Raw genomic sequence first — 24,603 nt, forward strand, 5'->3', positions numbered from 1 at the left:
CACACACACACACACACACACACACACACACACACATACACACAGTATGTTAGTTCCATACTGAAATTTTGTGAAAACTCTTGCTTTATAAAAAATTTCTGAAGCACTCACTTGTTTGGACTTCCCAGCACTGCGGTGGCAGATTCCACAGCAATTATTTCAAAGAACAACTCAACCTAAAAAAACAAAAATACATACAGTAGTTTGTAACATCAGCAGAAGTGCTCAGTACAAACATGTGTGTTTCAGTGTAGCGTCCCCCCCCCTACCTGCTGCGGTTTCCATGTCTTCTGGTTGAGTGTGGTGATAACGCTGCCGTTATTTGAGAAGCCCAGCAGCTGAGCACGAGGGATCTGAGTGGCCATTTCATCTGGAACGTTCTGTATGATCGTGTCACTGTTGCTGTTCACTGATACAATCTGAGTGAGGATGTGGGAGGTAAGTTAAATGTTTTCTTTTTTTTTTATCTCAACCAGTTTACCCTTAGTTCATTTGATATTTGATACTTTATTTTTGCCCTAATGTAACAAAAGTGGGGGACTGAAGTGATCCAAGTGCCCTGATAGTGTGTCTTTTGGACTTAAATTAACAATCTGGGTGAGGATGTGGGAGGTAAGTTAAATGTTTTTTTTTTTATCTCAACCAGTTGTAATCTTTACCGATTTACATTGATTTTTAACCGATTCATGATACATTACATCCCTGCTTAATAAGGTACGTTAGCATGTGTCTTTGTCTTTGTTTATCTACATCCAGCCCATTTTATTTAGTCTTTTCGTTACTTTACTATATTGTTTTTTTACGCTAGGAGGGCAAGGTGAACACAATTTCAAATAATTATAATGCTCCTTACATATTAACTTAGTTTATTTGATATTTGAGTAAATAAATAATGAACAAATACAAATCTTAAAGTCAAGTTCATAAAGTAACTTTCTTTGCATTCATTTGATTCCCAATCAAGATACCCTGGTAAGAATTGCTTTCCATTGTTAATATGTACTTAAAAACAGTTCTAAAATGCAAAATAATAGGATTTTAATCACGTGATAAAACATGCGATTAATCACGATTAACTATAGAAATTCAGCGATTAATCGCGATTAAAATAATTTAATCATTTGACAGTCCTAATTTTAATACTTTATTTTTGCCCTAATGTATTGTAGTGGGGGACTGAAGTGATCCAAGTGCCCTGATAGTGTGTCTTTTGGACATAAATTAACCATAACTCTGCAGGTTTTTCATTTTACAGTCTGTGAGTCTTTAATCCATATTCTTTGTTTATGCTTGCAGTTATATTACCACATATCGTCATTCTGTTTCTCCAGGTTGTATTTTTGCAATTGTTAGTTTAGTCTACTCAGTATCTATGACGTATACTGCATGTCTGTCTTTTTAGAAGAGGGATTCCTCCTCTGTTGCTTTCTTTCACCCTTTTATTCTCAATTGACGTTTGTTTTTATTTGTGAAGTTTTTTTCCATTATCTGAATCAAGGGTCTAAGGATAGAGGATGTCAAATATTGTACAAATTGGGTCAAATTTGTGATCTTGGACTATATCAATAAAATTGACTCGACTTGAAAGGCTTTTAATTACTTTATCATACAAATCCTGTCACAGAAGTGAAGCCGTCATACCTGAGTAACAAAGATCTGCTGGACGATCTGTGGAGCGGACAGCATGTATCCCAGGAATGAAGGATTTTTGGATGAAGTAAGCAGCTGGGAGCCACTGATGCTGCCGAAAATTTTCGCAGGAACACCGACAACAAGAGAGCCCAGCATGAACAACGTTGACGAGCTGTTGATCTGGTGGAATGAAAAAAGGATGAAAGACACAGATGAGACAGACTTATTCTGATACAGTGACAGACAGACAGACAGACAGACAGACAGACAGACAGACAGACAGACAGACAGACAGACAGACGCAGCTACCTTCATAAGCCCTGAAGACATCAGAGACAGGATGATGACCCTGGCCTGGCCTTCATTCCAGTCTGTAACACTGCTGAGAGTGAAGAGGGCGGCATATAGATCCTCAGGCTTTATCATGTTGATCTGACCGGTGGACAGGCCGCTGCTTTGGCTGCCGAGGGCAGTAATGGCCGCAGCATTGATGTTGTCACCAAAGTTACCTGCCAAAGCTGCAGCAACCTACAGAGAAAAAAATCAAAAACGTTCTCAGTGGCAATATGTGAAAAATGTATGTCTCAGCAGAAAACTAAACTGCTAATGTACGTGTGTTTTTGTGTGTGTTTATCACCTGTGGGTTCAGGGCTGTACAGAGAGTGGTCAGGTTCTGTAGAACTGTTATACTTTCTTCTGATGTTAGCTGGTTGAATGCTGGACCAGGAGCGACACACCGCCACAACAGAGGAAGTCTGGAGAGAGAGAGAGAGAGAGTGAGAGAGAGAGAGAGAGAGAGAGAGAGAGAGAGAGAGAGAGAGAGAGAGAGAGAGAGAGAGAGAGAGAAAATGTTTGGTTTACACAGGTAAAGGTTTACACACAGATAGTATATCACATATGTATTTGATGTGTGAGGGGTTTGTGGTTGTGTAGACTCACAGTAAGGGGTCGAAGTTGCTGTCCTGTTGATAAATGAGCTGGGTGTAGTAGTTGGTGAGGTTGAGAGGTAAACTGGAGTATTGGAGGAGAGCGATGTTCAGAGGGTTCACCGTGAACACCTGGATAACCTGCAGAGAGGAGAGAGAGGGGGTTTAAACACTAAAAAAGAGGTCTGTACATTATGAATCCATCTATTTTATAATAATTTCAATCCCAAAAGTGAAAAAAAGCTGAGCTGTAGTTTAAGATTTAACAAATAAGGTTCAGTACCTGTGCAGATCCAAACGTCTGAAGATCCTCCAGAGTGAGGAAAGGTATGAAAGGGCCGATGTACTCAACAAACCAGGCTGTGGAGTTTAGTTCTGGATCGCTGGGGTCGTAACACCTTGGCACCGTCGCTACAAGGACAAATTACGAATAATTACTTGGAGGATTTTACTGAGGGAAGACAGGGAGATAAATAAAGAATGAATAAAAATGAAGAAATAAAGTGAGGCTAATTGAACATTTTGTTCTCCTTCTGAAACTAGCAACTTGGCATCAATAAAACATTACCACATTCATTTTGAGATACTGATCTTGGCACTTTTTTGTAAAACAAGTCCCTAAGGGGGTCATTTAAGTCGCCAAATCTAGCAAGAAAGTTGAGTTGGCAACACTGTCAAAGACAAGCTCTGTTTTATTCTGGAGACTGACCTGAGGTGAGGTATGCGCTGATGGTGTTGAACACATCTTGTCTCGTAAAGTCTGCACCAGTGTAGTTGTATTCCCCAAGGACTGACACGCTGAAACCAAAACACAAGATTTAAAAACATCTAAATTGACAAGATATAAAAAACATTTGCAAAATGAGCATAAAGTCTTGTGAAAACCACACATACAGCTTTTGGAAGGCCAGGCAGGAGGAGTTGTGTGTTATATTGGGGCTGATCAGACTCTTGGTGAGGAAGCCCAAATAGCTTTGGAGGCGTTGGTCAAACCAGGCGTTGACCTCTGACTTGTCGGAGCTGCTAAGCGCCATGGGCCAGACGCAAGGCAGGGTGGGCCGCCGCACCCCCTCCGGGAGAGACTCCTGCTGCAAATGTATACAGTAATGTTATCATATCATCAGTGTGTGTTTTAATTTCTTTGTGTTTGTGTGTGTGGTACATACGGTCTCTAGGAACATCGGTGTCTGGACGTAGTTGCTGTAGATCACACAGAGCTCTGCATCGTTGTCGACAACATCAGGGCGACGGAGAAAATCTGCAAGATCTGATGGAGGTATGGAGTTCACCAGCTAGAGGAGCAGCAGACAATAAATAAGTCCTCCTCACATCCTTCAACCCAACCACTGAAACTGTCCTTTTAATCCTCTGTATTATTGTTTGGACACACACCTGATGCACCCTGTCAAGAGGCATGAGGGACAGGAAGGTGGTGACGTTGGGAAACTGGAATCCCATGAATGAGCTCTCCAGGAAACTGTTGAAACTGCGGTTGTAGTTGTCACCGTAGCACTGCAGAGGTATCGGTTCTAGAATGAGGTAGAGTGAAAGAGTTCGGCTGTCAAACTATTTGAAATGTTGAAAATAAAATAAAAAGCACTACAGTATATCAGTTGGCTAAAACTGTTAATGTTTAGATGAGTTACACCCTTCTCTGACATAACAGAGGAGATTGTAATCAAACAAATAAATAATTAAACTATAGACATAACCAGTCCCCACTAGTATGTATAGAGAAATAAAACTTACATAAATCTAAGCCTATCGTTACAATGATTAACAGGTACATTATTCTCCCATTATTCAGTCTACAAAATAATAAACTCCTTAATAGTTCATGAGTGAAATGATTAGCTGTACTGCGACCTAAAACGATTGCACTACTTGGAACTTAGAAGAGGTGCAATTTAAATTATATTTTACAATTTTAAACCACTTTTATGACTTTTGATACAGGAAAAAGTGATGTGATTACAGTAGGCCTATTGCGTGTTACTTTCATTGTGCTTTCTTCACCTGTGAGAGTCTGAACGATGTTGTTGTAGATTTCTTTCTGTGTAACATCACTGAGAGAGGAGATTGTTGAATTCAGGTCTTCAACTCTGAAATAAAAGAAATAAAATAAAATAAAAAATAATGCAATCAATAACGTATTTAAGCTGTTAGGCTAAAATCATTGACATTGTATGGAATCCTATAGAGATGAGGTCTTAAAATGTTTTTCTCATACCAAGAAGGATGCAATTTACTCGAAGCCCCGCCTCCCCCACGTGTCATAGCGCGTCAATTAATGTTTACAACATCCATGACAAAATGAAGCGAAACTATCCTTCTGGTCACAAAAAGAGGGGGGAAAAAAACACCATGAGAGTGAATTGCGGGAACAACAATCAGGTAAACTTGTGTTCTCTCCTTTCCAAGTTTGATGTCAGCAAAGTAAAGTTATGTTTATGTGCATTTCTATTGTGTTTTTTTTTGTCTTGCTAACCTAGCTGGGCAGGCAGGCAGTGCATCTCTTGGTCTGTGTCTAGCTGCTAATGCTAGTCACTTCCAGGGCCGTGTTTTGTGACTTTGTGCCTGACAAAAGTGAGAGTAAAATACAATTATTTATTACGTTTGATAAACGACAAAGTGCAGCGGTGTTTGTTTACTGCAGCTCGGAAAAGATAACCGCGCCAGGTGTGTTATCTTGCGTTAGGTGCGTGCACGAAATGAAACGCACATTTTTCAAGCAGAAATATATGTGAAGACCAGACAGACTGTAGGCTACAATATATGGGCGTGAATGATGGCACTCCTCATCTAAGTACACATTAGACATACTTTTAAGATACTGATTATCTAGTCTCAGAAAATGTGTAGTTAAAAACTCTAAACAACTGCACTAATTATGCAAGATGGAAAGCAATGTATTGACAATTTGACATTGATTTATAGGCTATATTGAATTTAAAATGTTGATTTGCTGGACATACTGGTCAATATGGATGCACATCCCTCAGTAAATAATAACCATAAATCAAGAATTGCTTCAACATGCATAGCCTAATAATAAATAAATAAAAACTTTAACATGCTATGGTAAGCCATTTTAGCTTTTATTCATTCAAAGTTTATACATTTTTGATATCAAGAATTCGATTTTTTTTACTATTTGCAATGTGAATTCTTGATTATTTTTACTAGTAGGGCACCTTAGTTAATTTTACCTACCAATGTATATTTTTTATATCAGGAATTACATGTTCACTTGTACAAAAGTTAATTCTTGATATCACTCACAGGGATTATTGATATCTGCATCACTAGTTCACTATTTAAATATTACAAGAGCCAAGCCATAGTATAAATAGTATTTTATATTTGAAAATGTATAAAAGGAAATAGGGAGCCAGTTTAATTGGGTCTGATGCAGCTTATAAAAAATGAGTTATCTATAATTTGCAGGTGCTATGCTTAAGTTTGTCAGTAGAGGAGATGCTGGATCATCAGCCAGTACAAGCACAGACTCAGTTGTTACACATCCAGCCTCCACAGCAGGGGCGGATCTACAGGGGGGCAAGGGGGGGCAGCTGCCCCCCCACTGTAGGGCCTTGCCCCCCCAGCTGCCCCCCTAACTTTGGCATTCAAAAAACTTTGCTTGTAAAAACAAACTGCCACTATGTGCACAGGCTTCTTAAAACATTTAAACAAACAATTAATTTATATTAATTCATAATAAATAATAATTGTAGATGTAATCTTAGCCCCCTGCCCCTCAAATACTTAGCTACGTCCCTGCATCAAACGTGCAGAGCGCCGTTCGCACATTCAGGCTCGCACACAGCGAAGTCTGCTGGCGTGGGGCCCTGCATCCCGGCAAAGACTGGAGCGAATGAGCTGCCCCCCCCCGAGCCTCTCAAAGTGAAGTCTGTTTCCCCAGGTGAAGTTAAAACACCCGCGTTTCATCTAAAGTTAAATTTGTAATAATTATAATGTCTGCTAAAGGCGAAGTCAGTATCAACAACAGCGCGCGCTGTTAGCCAAAAGTCAAATTGCTCCCTCGTGGGTTGTAAGCGCATTCTGCTGTTTGATTAGTTTGATTTCAGTAAAGACAAGAAGAGCATAATACAGAATATTACAAACTGGCATGTTTGAATTCATAACGTTTACAGAGGGTCGCCGTTTCGGTGGCGTTACGTTACAACACACTACACAGAGCTTGCTGAGACCGATCATTTGTATATGATTAGTTAAGGAGTAGGCTACTATAAAATCCACTTCCTCTCACATATCACGGCAATACGGCTGCACAAATTAAACCAGGCAACATACTTTACTGTCAAACTGGGAAAACAACAAATACAACGGGATTAAGAAGGCTAGTCTAAACATAACTGATGTGTGCATGTAATAAATCTCGTCTGATGTTATGTTTTTTAGGCTACTTATTAGCTACAGGGCCATACAGTGTAATGTAATACAATAATAACAAGAGCTTTTCACATCTTGACTTTTGCAGGCCAGAGTAGCTGGAGATATTAGCTGAAGCCTAAAAGTGGGGATATTGCCAGCCAAGAAAATCCTGAGTAGTGCACAGGAGGAAGAGGAGGAGGGAAATGAAGAAGGAGAAGGCAGTAAACTGGAGAGACCAGGCAGGTCAGAGCAGGAGAAGACCACAGAAGGAGATGCAGAAATGAGTGAAGAGGGAAAGGAAGAATTGACAGTGAGGGATGAAGAGGAGGCTGCAGGTTCAGAGAGAGGGACAGAGGCAGAGAGTGATCAGGAGGATGAAGATGACAGAGAGGAAGAGGAGGCTGCAGTAACCCCTGGACCATATGGTTGGTTTATATTCTCCTTACATATAAATTGCAGTACAGTAACATAGCATGTCCTGTGACATGATGTGTTTTCAGTTTTTGGCTATTTCCATTCTGTTGTATATGTTATAGGGTTAGATATGTAAATATTTACATATACAACAACAGTTCACTCTTCTCAAGACACTTTACAGATAGAGTAGGTCTAGACCACACTCTTTAAGTTACAATGACCCAACAATTCTCCCAAGAGCAAGCATTTGGTGCAACAGAAACATCAGACATATCCAGGGTCTTGGTGGTCGCTGGTTACATACAGATGGATACAGATATAGAGAATTATGATTCATAATAATGGTAATTATAGTAACAAAAAAGATAATGGAACTATGAATAGAAATAATAGTTGTAGCAGTTTAGGGCGTAGCAGTTTAGGGCATAGCAGGGCGTTACGGGGCGTAGTAGGGCATATCAGTTTATGTATGAGGGTTTCCATGTACCGTCTTCCCCTGCCACCCTACCAAGATCTCTTGCTACCCCTTTGCCCCCCCATGTAAAATTTTCTAGATCCGCCACTGCTCCACAGCCAGTACTAGCACAGACCCAGTACAGCCAGCTTCAGCAAAAACAGCACAGCCGTTGTCAGCAAGTACTAGCAACACAGACCCAGGTGAACTGTGTGGCAATGGCAAATGGTTTACATAGCTCACGGCATCACGGTCATATAGAGGGCCCCTTAGCAGAATTTTGCTTAGGGCCCCAGGGAGGTCAGGATCAGCACTGCTCGTGGCTCTAGACTTACCCCTGCTGCTCGATGCTGCAGTTTCTTCCCGCCAGTATTCTGAAGAACGGTGCGACATTCTCCAGTGACAGGTCAACCAGCAGGGGGGGCAGTCGTTTTTGGAGCCACAGCGACACAACTGAGTCACTCACCGCGGGATCTGAGAGGTTTGCCCGATCAAACACAACTTGCAACATGGCTGACCTCACCACAATGGGCAACATGTCTTCATGACCCTGCAGGAAAAAAGAAACGACAAAATATGTCAACCCCAGAGAGAAAGTTTTAAGAGTAAAAATCTGTTTTTCTGCAAAGCAATTTATTTTCACTGTAAGAAGTGTAATTTTGTTGAAGGTGTGGAGCTTCTCCTATGTCAAGTCAACATTCAAATGTATGAGTTGTGATATCTTCTACCTAAGATAGGTAGATATTAACAATATTCACATTAGCATATGTCACTTCATTTATGCACACTCACCAGGATAGCAGGTGAGAAGTCATCAAAGAAGTCAGCGAGGAATTGGCTGGGTATATACTGCATCACCATGGCAACCTGGTCAGGAGAGGTGAGCTGGTTGGGTGTGGCCGACACGTCAGCCAGCTGTCTGATGGTCAGCTGCGGTAAGGCTTCCATCTGTTACACACACACACACACACACACACACACACACACACACACCAGCATAGATGGTCAAACACAGATAAAAATAAATATATAATCACATATAATGACAGCAAGACACAATGTAACCATAAGTAGCCTACCGCTATGAAGTTGGGATAAATCATCTGCAGGTCCTGGAAGGACGCGAAGACAGAGAAACCTCCGAAGTTCTTCTGCAGCCACTCTCCACTGTTGCTAGTGTTTGAGCTGCAGCTGGGGTCTGAACAAAAAAACACACACACACACACACACACACACAAAATTCAGCTTCACTGTATGCTTTGGATTATGGTTCATCCATAGCATCAGGTATTTATTTTTGTCTTGGGTTAGGGGTTAGGTTAGGGTCTGCAACAAAGGTTTCCAGCATGTATCAAACTGTGGATGTTGTGATAACACGATAGGCATCTTAGACCACTAGGCCACCGGGATGCCTGTATTAATGCCATGTATTACAAAGAAAAAGCCATTCAAGTAAGAGTCCTAGTAGTAATTACGAGTGGGAGACACATTTCTGACAGCCACGATGTCTCCCACTTGATGGAAGGCAAGGCAATATACGCATATACTGACTTTGACACGCCATCTTTATGGAAATGTGAGAACATACCTGTGTTATTTGAGGTCAGGTAAGCCTTGATGAAGTGTGTGTAGACAGAAATCTGCCTGGTGAGTGTCATGCGTGGCTGGACACTGCTCAAAATCTGCACGCTGAAATTAAATGAGGGTTCATTTGGTTAATGACAATATCTTAAAAAACGACACCGGTTCATGTTGTAGAGGCTTTCTGCTGCTCACATGTGCTGATAGGCGCTACAGTCCAACCCCTTCGTGCTGAGACATGAGAGGAAATCGGGGGAAACGGCGGGCAGGAATGGGCGAAGCCGCAGATTGAACCACAGCTGGATGAGGGCGGGATCATTGAGGCTGGCCGTGCTGAATGTGTCCAATCGGATTTCAAGTATAGAGTCTAAAATCACTGAAACTGCAGGATTACAGGGGTCCAGAGTCTAAAAGACAAAACAAATCAACATCCAGTGTCTCGATCTTATGAGGAAAAGGGTAAAGTGAGGAGTAGTGCTGATTCATACCGTGTTGGTTAGAAGATCCAGAGCTGCATCCAGCACATTTGAGGCTTTGGAGAGGAGAAGCTTCCAGGCTGGTCTCGAGCCGCTGGAGTTGGAGGAGCGATTACACGCCAACACCGCCGCCAGATCTGCTGCTTGCAGCGTTGACAGCTGTGTGATGTTGAAGCAGAATGACAACAGGTGAACATAAGTTTCAGGAGAGGTGTCGTCCGAGATCCTTTACTTAAGTAAAAGTAGAAATAACACAATCTAAAAATACTCCAACATTAAAAGTCCTGAATTCTAAATGTTACTGAAGTAAAAGTACAGAAGTAGTACTGACAAAATGCACTTAAAGTATTAAAAGTACTTATTATGCAGAACATCTCCATTAAAAGTGTAATATTATTATAGAATATTATATTATTCTGTTTATAGATAGATAGATAGATAGATAGATAGATAGATAGATAGATAGATAGATAGATAGATAGTTAGATACATAGATAGATAGATACTTTATTGATCCCCAAGGGGAAATTCAAGATTGAAGATTGTATCACTAACAAATACATGTAAGAGCATTTAAATGTTTCCGTTTCTCAACATGGAGCAAATTTTAGATATGTTCTATACTACTGGGTAGATTAGGAGTAGCTATGTTACTGCATATCGTATGAACATATATGTTTTTAACTAGTAATATTAAGTTTTAAATAAATGTAGTGGGGTAAAAAGTATATTTCCTTCTGAAATGTAGTGGAGTGGAAGTATGAAGTATCATAAAATGTAAATACTCACGTAAAGCATGAGTACCTTTCAAACTACTGTACTTAAGTACAGTACTTGAGTAAAAGTACTTAGTTACATTACACCCCTGGAGATGTTTAGGTGACTTACTGAGGCACAGGCAAATTCCTCAGCAGCAAAGTCACAGACACGTTCGGTCATCCCTCCGCTGAGGTCGAGCTGCAGCACTGTGCTGTAGTTTCAAAATAACAGGACATTAAAGTATTTATGGACAGTTAATACTGAAAGATTAAAAAGCTCAAAGTAAGAGAGATACAGAGAGAGAGAGAGAGAGAGAGAGAATGTTTGGTTTACACACAGATAGTATGGTATATCACATATGTATTTAAGAGAGAGAGAGGGGGGTTTATAAATCACACCTGTTCACTCCAACACAAATGTCTGTTTCTGTGAAAAATAGCAATAAATGAATTCATGGCCATTATTAACATTAAAATATTGAATCGTGTTGTAGATTTTTTTAAGCTGTGAGACAACTTACCATTTGTCATGGTAACATTGCACTTGAGGGAGAAACAAATTAAGATGGTTATGAGTCTTTTTATTATTAAACAAATAGGAGACTAACAATATAAAAAAAAAGAGAAAATCCTGTTTAATTACCTCTGAAGTGTATATGAGACAACCTATAATAAAAGCAAAGGCAAATTAGTTTACGGTATAGTTTGGAATTTGCATATTGAAATGCTCATTTCAATGATAAGAATACATAATGACGTAATAACATTGAAATAAAGACAGGTTCATGTTGAAGTACTGTATGATAATAAACCTGGATACAAAAATCTTGATTATAGCTGCTTCAAGGAATTGCTGCCTCTTCTATGTGTGTCGACTGGTTTTACCACTACCACTTTTCATGTAGTAATTTTCAATCTCTGTATGGGATTCCTGATCCTCACTACTTGTTGGGAATCCAGAGGAATCAGCTTTCACCTGATTTTATTCTCAGTGCAAATGCTTTTCACCTGGTGGTTTTAATTTGCAGTGCTTTTCCAAAAAAAACTAAATTAGGTGCTCGTTATGCAGCTGCAGACAGGTGATCTATAGGAAATCATAATGTATACTGTACAGTAAGTTACTTTTAATGTACCGACTGTCACAGACAGTTCCAAAATTTGATAAAACCATCATGGAGCTTAATTTTTTTTTCCAACATCAACGTAATGTTTTCATTTTACTCTGTCAGTAAAGCCACTAAGACAATCAGAACCAAGTAAACAATGCTAAATATATCAAGGTGAAATTTGGAGAAATGTGTCTAAAATGATCCTGAATGTTTTCATTTGATTGAATGGTGTATCAAATCGTGGGTATTTATTTTCAGATGATTTTTCCAGCCTTAAAGCTAGTCAATGTAAATTTCTTAAATTATTGTTATAATATCACATCATAAATATTTCTACAAAATTCTACCGACAATGTGCTTCTCACCTGGTGGTGTGTACAAGGATAACTGCATCTTGGTGATCGCGATGTCTGAAGCTGCAGCAAGAGAAACTGTAGGAATGGCCAAGTCCATTCTGGCAAACCTAAAACAGCAACATGTGGAAATAACATCACAATTTTACATTTTATATAATTATGTACAGTTTAAATAATCAATATACAATATATCAAACAACATAAATATATATATAACTCACAGTAGTTTGTATGATGAACAGGGTATTTTTCCCTTCAAATACAGAAAACAAAGATTATTACCTTCATCAAGCAGTGCAAAGTTTACATTTTGAATAAAGGGATATCTTTTTACCTGGAAATGGTAATAGACAAGGTAGCGAAGGAACAAGCGAAAGTTTGTCTCATCAGGAGACTTAGTCAGGTAATCAAAAACCATATTTATGACGACGGATTTCTCTACAGAAGTAGGAAAAGTCAACACCAGCTCTGCATCCTGTACCGGAGTAAGGAGTTGTAGGGCCTCTAGCTACATGGAAGGGAGGAGACAAAAAAAGTTCACCCGACACTGAAAATAACAAGGTAATAATGACAATGCTGGCCTTTTTTTTCTTTTCTTTTTTTTTTTATAAATCCTTGATCTTATCAGAAACTAAATCTTACAGGGTTGAAGTATGGGTTGAGATCAAGCAGCTGTTGAAGGGACAAAAACTCAGAAAATGGACCCAGATTCTGCATTAGCCACTCTGCACTGCCATTGGAAACAGAACCACAGCCTGAACCTGGACAAAGTCATGAGGATAAAGGGATATCTGTAAATGCTAACATATTTTTCAACTTATTACTTTTGAAAATAGTCACAGTATTATGTTCAAGTTCAGATCATGCAGCAAGTACCTGAGTTTGGCTGTGACAGGAAACGGAGGACGAAATCATGGAAGACCCCAAGCCGTTGATTTCCGGTGAAGGTATTAAAATTGCGGATCAGTTCCTGCAGTCTGACAAACAAATCAGGGACATAATGAGAAATATTTCTATCTCTCTGAAGGCAATTTAATAATAAAAAATGTTCGAACAATCATGAGGTTGACTAAAAAATAAATAATTGTTTGATGTTTGAATGTTGCAAATCTCAGACTAAGCTTGTCATGCTCAGATTTACATGATTTTATATTCATCTGTTTCACTTTCATCAGCCTAAGCTGAAGACCGGTTACTGTAATGCTAACATTAGCCTGTTAGCATATGAACTTTAAAAGTCCCATGAAATTATATCATTACTCCCTTAAACATGCAATAATCTTTTTTGCTCAAGCTGTAAACAACACAATTTTTAAGTTTATGTGACCAACATGTTAGCAAACAGTTGCACACATTTAGACATCCAGCAGATACAAAGCAGGTATGGAGATAAAGACAGTTTCAAATGCAGTAACATGCATGTTGTGGATCTGTAAGTCTGTGGAAAATCTCTTACATTTGCTGGTATGAAGCACAGCTGAGGTTTCTGCCGCCAGACAGCGCAGGAAGCTTCCTGATTCAGGTGGCAGGAACTTTCTCAGACGGCCGGAGAACCACTTTGCGATGACACTGCTGTTCATCAGCTGCTCATCAGTCAGCAGTGACACTCTCATCTCCCAAATCACATCCAAAATCTGAGACGCCGATGGACCAACCGTGGCCATGGGCTGTAGGAGAGATCAATTGATTGAATCAATATAGATAATATTATATATGAAGATATATCCATCTCTTTTAAACTGATTTACACGTTTTTAGTTTATTACATTTCACTTTAACAATCCTAAAAAGAAGTAGAGGATGTTCTTTAAAGATTTAAAAAGATAAAAAGATACTGACCATGTTAGCCAGCACGTCCAGAGCTGGGTCCAAGACAAATGATAGCTTCGTCAGCAGCATCTTCCACAGCACTTTGGAGTACTTGCTGTTTCCAGGCAGGTTACACTCTATAAGAGACACCAGCTGATTGGCTGTGAAGTTCTCCAGCTGTATGTGTGAAACAAAAAGTTGTCATTTAGCAATTATGCCTGCATACTGCATGGAAGTTATTATCAGAAATAAAACTTTGTATTTCCAATGTGACTTTGACTCTTTTAAATTAGACAGTCACCTGTGCACATGCATATGTCTCCAAGGCAAAATTGCAGGGAACTTCCATATGTGTGTTTAGGTAAGAGTTCAGGTCAGAGCTGTGAATACATGTCAAAAGGTAAATACATGTCATGTCAACGCAGGGACTATTAAAGCATTTAATTGCAATTTTGGTTACAAATCATAGCAAATATGATACCTGTTAACTCCTCTGCAGACTTCAGAACCTGTCAAACAGCAAAGAAAAGATTATCTCCAATTATTTCAGCTCTAACAGCACTAACAGTAATGTAATGAGTAATAAAATGAAACTTTCAAGTGAGGTGTCAAAGAGCTCTTACCATTGTACTGGGTAATTGGGCACTGTGAATGACAGATTGAATACATTTAAAATGACCAGTAAAATATTTTTTCAGTAAAATTGAGCTACAAAATCAAATCAAATAGATTAATTGGAAATATAAGTTGAGCAGATTTAAAGAAATCTCACCTTGACATTGTCTGGCACGCACGCTGTCAAAATCAAAAACATAAAAAATAATACAATTCAGTCAACTATTGTGTGCACATGATAATGCTTGTAATACACATTACATACAATCTAACGAATAAGAACTTGGCTCCTAGGCAGAAGGTAAAAGGGAGGTAATAGTTAAGTTGTGTTTATGGTCATGCTGTATCTTTTTCTGTGTGTCTGTGTGTGTGTGTGTGTGTGTGTGTGTGTGTGTGTGTGTGTGTGTGTGTGTGTGTGTGTGTGTGTGTGTGTGTGTGTGTGTGTGTGTGTGTGTGTGTGTGTGTGTGTGTAAGAGACTGACCTGGATCTGGTGCCTGGTTTATCAGCATATTTATATTATCCCAGATGACTGGTTCCAAATCTGGTGGCAGAAGTGGTATGGCTCCGTATAATCTCTCAAAGCTGACAGATGGAAGAAAAAAAAACATTAAACATGTGTACCTCAAATGTGTACTTAAATGGATAGTTTGGATCTTTTGAAGTAAGTACGTCATACAACCCCACTTTAAAATCTATCTACCAGCCCTTTAAGAACATTACTTGAGTAAATGTACTAAGTGTAGTTACGTTCCCCCTCTGGTTATAACTGTGTTCGACATATTAAAATGTCCACTGTTAAAAAGGTCTTCTGGGCTAAAAACTAAATAACATTTGGCTGGAATTAAGTTATAAATGCATCTGAAAGTACTCACATGTGTTTGAAGACATCACAGGGTATCTGACAAATTGAATATTTTACAATGATTAATGATGCAGGACAGTTAAAAGTTTTCCAAAAGCATTAAACTTACATATGATTACAAAGCTGTTACCTTATCGATGTGTTGGAGGAGGCTGCTCAGGACCTCTGGAAGTTTCATGTATTCAGGGGACTCCAATAGGAAGTCAAATACTCGGTCAATAACAACGTCTTTCTCAGGTGGAGTAGGAAGAGGTAAAATCAGCAAGTCTGCTATCTGACTTGGAGACAAGAGTGGAAGAACCTCCAGCTGGACAGGAGACAAAAGAAAAGAAATTATTAACAATTATCAAAGAGAGTTACAGCATTTCAGCCTGTCAGTGTTTTCCAGACTTACTCCAGAGAAGTTAGAGTTGAGCTTGTAGAAGTCAGTGATGCGGATGATACTTGAGTAGACACCAAAGTTGTTTAGCAGCCATTCACTTTGATTGGAGGAGAAACACCGGGGTACTGAAACATACATCAATTAATTAACTAATGTAAAGTTATTGAAATTAACTGCATGTATTATAACTTTATCTAGACACTATTTTTTATTCAAGCAAAAACTCAGATACACAGTGGTGGAAAGTAACTAAGTATTGTACCGAGGGACTTTGCATGAGTATTTCATGCTACTGTACTTTGACTTTTACTCCACGACATTTTTTCACAGTTAAAGTTAGTTACTTCAAAAAAAAAATTGTATACAGACCATATTATCAGTTTTTAAAATACAATGCGTTGTTACAGAAAATATCACATAAAATAGTTAAAATTGGCTTCAGCTCGAACAACTAAAACAGTAAAATGTTGCTTACCCAAAACTGATAATCTATTAATATAAAAGACTTAGTTAAAGGAGCCATTTTCCAAAATTCAAAACTTTTACATTTGTTTGTTTAAGTACATTTTGCGGCTAATATTTCCTTTCTGCTAAGGGTTTACTTACCTGGGGATAGGTCATGCAGCAGGAAGGGACGGATGAACAGCTGATAGATTTGATAATTAGGATACACTGAAGGCTCATGTTTGCCAAATTCTGCCACACTGTGCATATTGAAAAAGAAGAGAAAGAAATGACAATTAATACTCCATACAGTGTGTGTGTGTGTGTGTGTGTGTGTGTGTGTGTGTGTGTGTGTGTGTGTGTGTGTGTGTGTGTGTGTGTGTGTGTGTGTGTGTGTGTGTGTGTGTGTGTGAGAACTCACAGGGTTTGGAAAACTGGGCAGGAGAAGTCCTTGGTGCTGAGGCAGGACAGAATGTCTATGGGGACGTAAGGCAGAAGAGGAACCAGTTTGATCTGAAACCAGAGCTTGATGAGCTTGTCTGGGTCATTCAGATGTTCTTGGGTCAGAGACAGAGACTCTGCCTTGCCAAAGATCTGCTGAAAGTCGGACGCCACCTCGTGGAAGTTCTACAGGAGGAAAAGGAAGCACTAATTTTTTACTAAGTTTTTCTTTTCAAAAGTGTAGTAGAATGAGAAGGTAAGAAGTTAGAGTGTGTGTGTGTGTGTGTGTGTGTGTGTGTGTGTGTGTGTGTGTGTGTGTGTGTGTGTGTGTGTGTGTGTGTGTGTGTGTGTGTGTGTGTGTATGTGTGTGTTTGGTTTGGCTTGGTTTGTAACATCTCTCTCATCAACATTACAATTTTGATTGATTGGTTATTTTCAAGTTACTAGCCTGTTTAAAAGATAGGTCGTGATATGCATTTTATGCAAGAATTACCCCACCACCAAAATATCTGGAGCACTAGATTGGGATTTGGCATCATGCCAAATTTACAGTAATACAGCCACTTAACAAACTTTAAAAGGTCTATATACTCACTGTTGTTGACAACTCTTTGATCAGTGAGTTCGGACGTTCTGTCAGCTCTACAATCAATCTCATGACCGTCTCCTCGGATACTGTCAGGTTGCTACGAGCAGCGCAGTGCAAAACATGGGCCACATTTTCCACCGCATCAGTCAGCTGATAGGATGAAAAGAAAAAAATGGGAAGACAAGAAGCTATTTAAGATAACTTTTTAGGTAAACTTTTGACAACAAGGAAATGTTAATCAAAGTTTAAATAAAAAATTCAAGACAAACTTGGTTAACTATTTAAAAAAAAAATATGAAAGAATAGAATGAAGCCTCACCCCGCAAGGATTCTTATCGAGCGTGATGCTACAGACATCCTGCACTTCACTGACAGTTTCAGAGGTGTTGTTGTCCATACTATTATTTAGATAGCTGCACACAAACAAGACATAAACTTACATTTAAAAGTCGTTTTAATACCTCATCTTAAAACACAGAAAGATATCGACTAACCTGAGGTGGATTGGGATAGCTTTTGGCAACTAGTGGGCAGAGGAACTTTACATAATATGTTATTTTCAACAACTTACAATAAGTGCATTTGGCCACGAAGTTACCACCCAAACAATCACCCATCAAAACAAACTGATTCACCTGGATTGGATTTCTTCACTAACTAGTCGCAAACTTGTCTTTGTGCAGTTTGGAGCTTGCCAAGTAGCACATAATGGGTTTATCAGAGCTTTTTTTGCTCCTTGCTGCTGCTGGAGACTTAACAGTAAAAGTCAAACGATGAGCTAAAAGAGCTAAAAAAACTACATAAATGTAAAGTTAGAAGATAGGCGAATTGCTGCATTATTGCCTTGCTCCTGGGACTGAACATTATTTAGATTATAGGAGTTTTAAATGTGTATTTGACTCATCTAATGCTGCAGTTTTCTACTTAGTCCATTCTTTACTGACGCACATGGAAAAAATAAACTCAGGGAATGAATACTAATTTAAAATGTTAGTTTGACATACAATACTTGGTGGAAGGCGAGTATGATGTTTTGATGCATGAGGGCCCTGTCGTTCGGTAGGAAGCTTTGTAACACCGGCATCACGACATACTGGTACCAATCCTCCACATTTGTCACATCAAACGTTGGCGTTTCTGGAACTACAGATGGTTCTTGTTGCTTGTACGTGTCTGCCAGCTCAGCCAGAGTCCAGTTAAGTAGGAACTGGGTCAGAGTGGTGCTTCTTATTTCTGACACGTTCCTCTGGACAAACAAAAACCAGCAGGTCAGGAGTCATTTCACTTGGCAGGTGTACCGTGTGTGCATTTTTCTCCATGTCGATTTATGTTTGTGTGCATGTGTGAGAGCTTGTACCTGTTGTGTGAAGGACACAAAGTTATGAACGAAGCTCCCAATGGGTTTAAAAGCCATCATGAAACCATTCACAACCTGTTAGCGTGACAAAAGAGCAGAGGTGTTCTAAACTGAGATGCAAGACTGGGAATTATAACATCTTGTTTCTGTCCATCTGATGAATATAATTCCAATATTCACTCTCCTTTAAGCTCGTGTTTGTTTTACACCAACTAAATGCACCACTATGTTCACCAATATAGTCACCAACTATTTCAGCTGTTTGGTGCTGAGCAGTTAGAGTGCATTCATCAGAGGCATCAATGTTTTTGTCTTACCCTCAGCAAGGCAGCCAATACGTGTATTTCTGATAATGTCAAACTATTTCTTTCAGGAGAACTGTGAGAGTGAAACAAAACAGTAATATTGCCAGGCAGAAACCCATGAATGAAAACATGTTAAAACGCTCAGTAGAGCTGAGAAGAACTGCGGACTTGGTGATAATGCTCTGTGGGTTCATCACTATGAGCGCCCACTTTGGCATTACACACAGAAGTTTGATGCATTGTGATATATAAAAATATTGGGTAAAGCAGCTTTACATAAAAAAAAAATTCTAAAAGTGTATTAAAGCTGTTTGGAATACAATTTGAAATTTTCAAACCCCAAATATTGTGTTTTGTATGGCTGTACCATTACCTGTAAAATACATGATATGCTAATATGATATATCCCAAAATGCCTGACATATTTGGAAACTTTTGGATTTCCCCTTGAAATTTGAAAAAAATCTAAATCTTGATATGTGATCAATACTGAGATTGCCACCACACGGCTCCCAAAATCCGTTCCCCTTAACGTGAAATATGTCTTTTTACGGCCACAAGCACTAACATGCAAACAAAAGAACAGAAAAGCTCGGATTACAACACAATGGGAGTGTACTTTCATTCTCTGCTCAGGACGCTATTACTCCACTATATCTTTACATAAATATTTGTTTGCTGCTATATTATTCTGAATATCGTGTACAGCCCTGTTAAAGACATGGCAGGATCCATACATCCATGCTACTTTACAGTACCTGTCTGAGGCTGTTCTTTGGGGATGGTGGTGGGTATGGGTCATATGTGGGATATGGAGGATAGGTAGAAGGGTATCCAGGGCTTGTCCAGTTTTGGTCACCACCAGGATAGGTCCAGTTTTGGTCACCACCAGGAAAGGTCCAGTTTTGGTTACCACCAGGATAGGTCAAGTTTTGGTCAGCTCCAGGGCTCGTCCAGTAGGAGGCACCTCCAGGGCTGGGTGTGGGTGGAGGGCCAGAGCCCCCTGTCAACAAACTGTGGAAGACCAGGCTTAGGGTGTCGTTGTCTAAACCTGCAACCTCAGGCATCAGCAGCAGCTCAGCTTTCTGCGCTGGAGACAGCAGGTTCAGAACCTCCAACTGTGGGGGAGAAAAAAAGAAAGGGAGGAAAGAGGCAGAGGATAAGATGTAGAGGTAGAACTTAATGAAAACTTTCCCCACTATGTCTCTATGAGGTTGACTGCTGTTGTAAATCCGATAAATCTTGAAGAAAACACAAGTGGACTCACTCCGCTGAAGACCATGTTAAGTGTTGAAAAATCCTTCATTCGGGCCATGGCTCTGAAGGCACCAAAATTCTTCAGCAACCACTCCTCACTGCTCTCCTGTGGACTCACACAACCTATACAGAGATTACACACACTGGGTCAACACAAATACAGAAGAGATAAGCAATATTGTATGTTAACAAATCTAAAAATATGATTATGTCAGTTAAAGATTGTGTATATTGTACTGAACATAGGCTTCTGGAAGTCAACTAAGGAGGTTTTAGGTTTTTATGGAAACCGAATATTGGGGGTGTCACGATTTCAATGTGTAATCTAAAATCAACAGAAATTACCTGTCAATTTCAGTTATCAAATTCAAAAGCAGTATCGGGATTCTCCTAGTATTTATTTTCTCTCCATCTCTGCCTATTTTCATGTGTCTGAAGAAAACAACAACAGACTGACCTGACCAGAGCTAGCATGCAGCTAAAGACACAGGGTAACATTAGCTTACTTGTAGCCTACAGCTGCACTTGTTGAGACAGCATGGCCACTGCCAGAGTCAGAGATGATAGAGAAACAACAGAACTGGAAAATCCTCCTGCTTCTCTGAATATGACATGAACATTTTGCCTTCCCGTGAGTTATGTAAACAAACAATGAATGGTAAAGCCTGTTGGTGCCACTGGACTTCATGGTACATTCATTGTTATTGTGAGGGTCAGCGCTGAAAAAATATATCTTTAAATTGAAAATTGAATCGAATTGTGACCTTAAAATCAAAACACAAATTGAATCATGACAACACTACCGAATCCTCGCACGAAGATATAGACCCTGATATCCCTGGGCAGGATTAAGCGGTTCATTATTTAGCAACACTTGTAGTATAAAGAACAACTTCATTGTGAGTCGTTATTGTGGGTCATTAATGAGGCCACAAGCCTTGATCGAAACACATCGTCTTCACAATAAAGTTGTTTATACTACAAGTGTTGCTGGAACTATTGCAAAATAAATTAAGTGAAATCTGCAGCTTTAGTGGCAATATGTGCTATAGTAAGTCATTTCTAGTTAATCATAAAGTCAAAGTTAACACACAAAAGCTTTACCAGCTACTCTGTCTCCAGACAGAAAGGGGTACATAAAGAATGTGTAGATCCACTTTTGTCTGACTGGATTCATCTCAGAATAATGGTGGCTGAGCTCCCTCACCCTGCAAGAAGAGATTGGAAGGTGAGATAAATTGTTGTAACAAAGCAGCGGTGTAGTCTAATGTATTGTAGTGGGTATACTGTACTGTATATTGGCCAGAATCTGTCTTTGGGGGAGGGGGGGACATACCATAGTGGGGAGGTCTGGGTGTCCTCCCCCAAGGAAGTTTTGAGCATCAACGACTTCATTTCCTGTATTCTGATACAACTTTATGCACCAATTTACAGTGGAAATACCTTTATTTAGCCTATGTGAAGAAGATAAACACAGATGGCAATTCAAAATATAATGGGCATTTTTAAGTGGGTATATGGAAATCCTGGAGCTTTCTTAGTGGGTATACTGCGTATACCTGCGTATCATGCAGACTACACCACTGTAACAAAGGTAACATGCAGACAGACAGAGACTCAAACGTACACAGTCTGGTAGGTGGAGCAGCTGAAGGTCTTCGTGCTGAGGCAGGACAGGAAGTGTTTGTTGATAGATTTCAGCAGCGGTTTTATCGTGACCTCCATCCACATCTGGACCAGGGCTTCGTTCTGAAGGGGGTCTGCTCCGGGGTCTAATTCCAGGGCCCCCTGCAGGCTGAGAAGTGGCACTCCTGTCATGCTGGACCTCTGTGGTTATGGTGATGGATTGGGAAAAAAAAGGGTGAGATAAAGGAAAGGTTAGGAATATAGTCAGTTGAAATGGGCTTATGTTGTGTTTTACCACAAAAGCTACGTGTAAGTATGCATACACATGTGATATTAAACATTCAGCAACAGTCACCACACTGCTAATCTGTCACAGTCTGCAAAGTAAGAATGCTGCCCATGAGAGAAAGATAAAGCATTACACCAACTGGTCAGACTGGTATCTGTGACGGCATTCCTTCCATTGCGCAACTAAGAAATATTCCTGTCCAGGTGTGAACTCCATACCATGAAGGTGTACACATCCATCGTCGCTTCAAGCATTCCTTTCAGCCTCTGCATGTGATCTCTCCCTGTGTCATTCGAAGGCAATCCCACACACTGGAGGAAGTGAGAGGTCGGATCTGGCACCTTGGAATGAAGGACAAAAAAACTCAACTTGAGCAATGAGGAAACAATTTGATATAATATTAAACAGTAGTGGAAAAAGTATTCACATCTTCTACTTACTATAAGGTAATGTCACAATACCACTGAGTAGAAATACTCTGTTACAAGTAAAAATCCTGCATTTGAAGTCTAACTACTGTTTAACATTCAGGTTCATTGGCATGATTAAATGAACAGAGCCGTCGTTTGTGGTATTACTTACACCTTCTCTGACAAGTAAAAGTACCTGCTGTGAAAATTAAATATATATAATTTCAGTGTCTAGCCTCTTTGTTCCTCTATACTGTAAGTCCAACCATACTGTTCAGAATGTTGGCTGACATTTCTTTACGCTAACACACCCCTAAGTGCCTGATCGTACTGCATGATAATGGTATTCACTGCAGGCTAATCTATTGTTTGGTGTTTCTGTTATGCAGTCCATGCCAGACCAGATGTTTTGATAGACTTTGTTCAGAATTACATTTATCAAGCTCAGTCAGACAATTGTGGATGACAGGAAAACATGTTTTGATCCTGCTGGAATGTGGTTTGGGTGGTTTTGTATATTCAAGTCATTCCAAGAATCCTGAGACAGTACCATATCAACATTGAATCACCCCGCTACTTTTAACTTGGTCAGTTTTCTTATCATTTGTAGTTTAGAAAACAATCTGAGAAATAGTTTTCAAAGAACAGATCAAATCAGAACATGACGATTGTACCTGCAGCTTTGAGAGGGATTTGGTTATGATTGGTTATTATAAATCCAAATGTATCAATATAATCAGAAAAAATAAATGCAGAACTTTTGATTTTGAGCAGTTTTGGGGTTGATTTTCTACCTAGCCTTTAGGTTTTGTGAACAATTAGGTAAACACGTTTTGTATAAGTACAGCATGAGACAGCTTCACTCACCTGGCCACACGTTTCGACAGTAGTGCAGGTTGCATTGCTGTAGATTTCCACAAGTGAAGAACACAAGGCCAGAGTTTAGAGACAAGAGATGACATAGTTCATTACAACTAGAACAGCGAGAACACTTTACAGGTGAAAAAGTTATGTTATGCTCCACTGGCTTAGTAATAAAATGCTGTTTGTTATTTCAATTTTCTGATCTTACCTTTGTGGACTTGCTGCCCCTGTTGGGAGAAGACAAAGTTAATTGTTAGAGCTGATACTAGAATTTAAAGGACTGAAGCTAGTTTTGGACACATTTAGGACATTTTAATGAATTAAGAAAATGTATAAATCTTAAATTTTAAAATGGTGAATCGTAAAAGAGACTCCAAAACTGTTCTTGAACAATTAACAAATATTTCTAAGCTAGTAAATTCAACTGTGTCTGCACCGAAAGTATTCAGATGTCGGTATTTGCCCACATATCAGATCAAAAACTAAATATATACGTAGTTTTACTTTAAAGGTCCCATGGCATGAAAATTTCACTTCATGAGGTTTTATAACATTAATATGAGTTAGCCCAGCCTGCCTATGGTCCCCCAGTGGCTAGAAATGGCGATAGGTGTAAACCGAGCCCTGGGTATCCTGCTCTGCCTTTGAGAAAATGAAAGCTCAGATGCGCCGATCTGGAATCTTCTCCTTATGAGGTCATAAGGAGCAAGGTTACCTCCCCTTTCTCTGCTTTGCCCACACAAAGAATTTGGCCCACCCATGAGAGAGAGACATCATGGCTTTCAAACGAGCTAAGTGGCAGTTGGTCAAGGCCACACCCTCACCCTGCACCCTCCCCTCTCCTCCTCAATAGCTACAGACACATAAATGGCACATCCTAAGGAAAGCTCATTGTGGGACTGGCTCTAGTGGCTGTAATTCTGCACCAAGGCTTTTGGGAAAGAGACTTCAGATACAGTATTAGGGGACCACTAAGGTCTATATAAAAGCATCCAAAGAGCACCATGTCATGGGACCTTTAAAAAAAGACAAAATAATTTCCCAAAACAGCTGAACAGTGTAGTTTTTTAGCAAACATAACTCAAACTGGGAAAGTTTTGTTGGACTAATCTCAGATGCGGATTAGTACACATTTGGTAACCTGACACTTTCTTTATTAGAGAAAAGATAATAAATCTGTTACCAAAGCAGCTCCCCAGTAGGTAAACCAGTAGGAATCGGCTGCATGATCTCATGATGTGACAAGTC

The 24,603-nt window shown here is 39.5% G+C and overlaps 1 protein-coding gene across 1 annotated transcript; it reads right to left on the reverse strand.

The window, feature by feature from the left end:
- Positions 1 to 107: 107 nt before the first annotated feature.
- On the reverse strand, positions 108 to 24,603 carry LOC120567316. The gene is made up of 51 exons (XM_039814266.1): positions 24,539 to 24,603; positions 23,564 to 23,582; positions 23,359 to 23,395; positions 22,300 to 22,422; positions 21,794 to 21,993; positions 21,271 to 21,374; positions 20,177 to 20,289; positions 19,668 to 20,027; positions 18,605 to 18,679; positions 18,252 to 18,493; positions 17,567 to 17,660; positions 17,254 to 17,397; positions 16,639 to 16,844; positions 16,380 to 16,477; positions 15,786 to 15,898; positions 15,522 to 15,698; positions 15,402 to 15,427; positions 15,011 to 15,111; positions 14,686 to 14,708; positions 14,537 to 14,558; positions 14,395 to 14,422; positions 14,215 to 14,293; positions 13,944 to 14,090; positions 13,662 to 13,771; positions 13,561 to 13,617; positions 12,981 to 13,081; positions 12,747 to 12,865; positions 12,439 to 12,612; positions 12,326 to 12,357; positions 12,114 to 12,211; positions 11,283 to 11,305; positions 11,055 to 11,182; positions 10,770 to 10,851; positions 9,894 to 10,040; positions 9,601 to 9,812; positions 9,413 to 9,513; positions 8,904 to 9,022; positions 8,617 to 8,772; positions 8,160 to 8,374; positions 4,575 to 4,660; positions 3,951 to 4,087; positions 3,725 to 3,850; positions 3,453 to 3,646; positions 3,268 to 3,356; positions 2,842 to 2,969; positions 2,572 to 2,699; positions 2,270 to 2,387; positions 1,942 to 2,160; positions 1,642 to 1,812; positions 270 to 419; positions 108 to 176 (listed from the first exon to the last, which is right to left on the reverse strand). Exons 1-51 carry the CDS (start codon positions 24,588 to 24,590, stop codon positions 108 to 110), a joined length of 6,072 nt encoding a protein of 2,023 aa, XP_039670200.1. The 5' UTR covers positions 24,591 to 24,603.

Source organism: Perca fluviatilis, chromosome 1 (assembly GCF_010015445.1).
Source record: "Perca fluviatilis chromosome 1, GENO_Pfluv_1.0, whole genome shotgun sequence".
Taxonomy (NCBI): domain Eukaryota; kingdom Metazoa; phylum Chordata; class Actinopteri; order Perciformes; family Percidae; genus Perca; species Perca fluviatilis.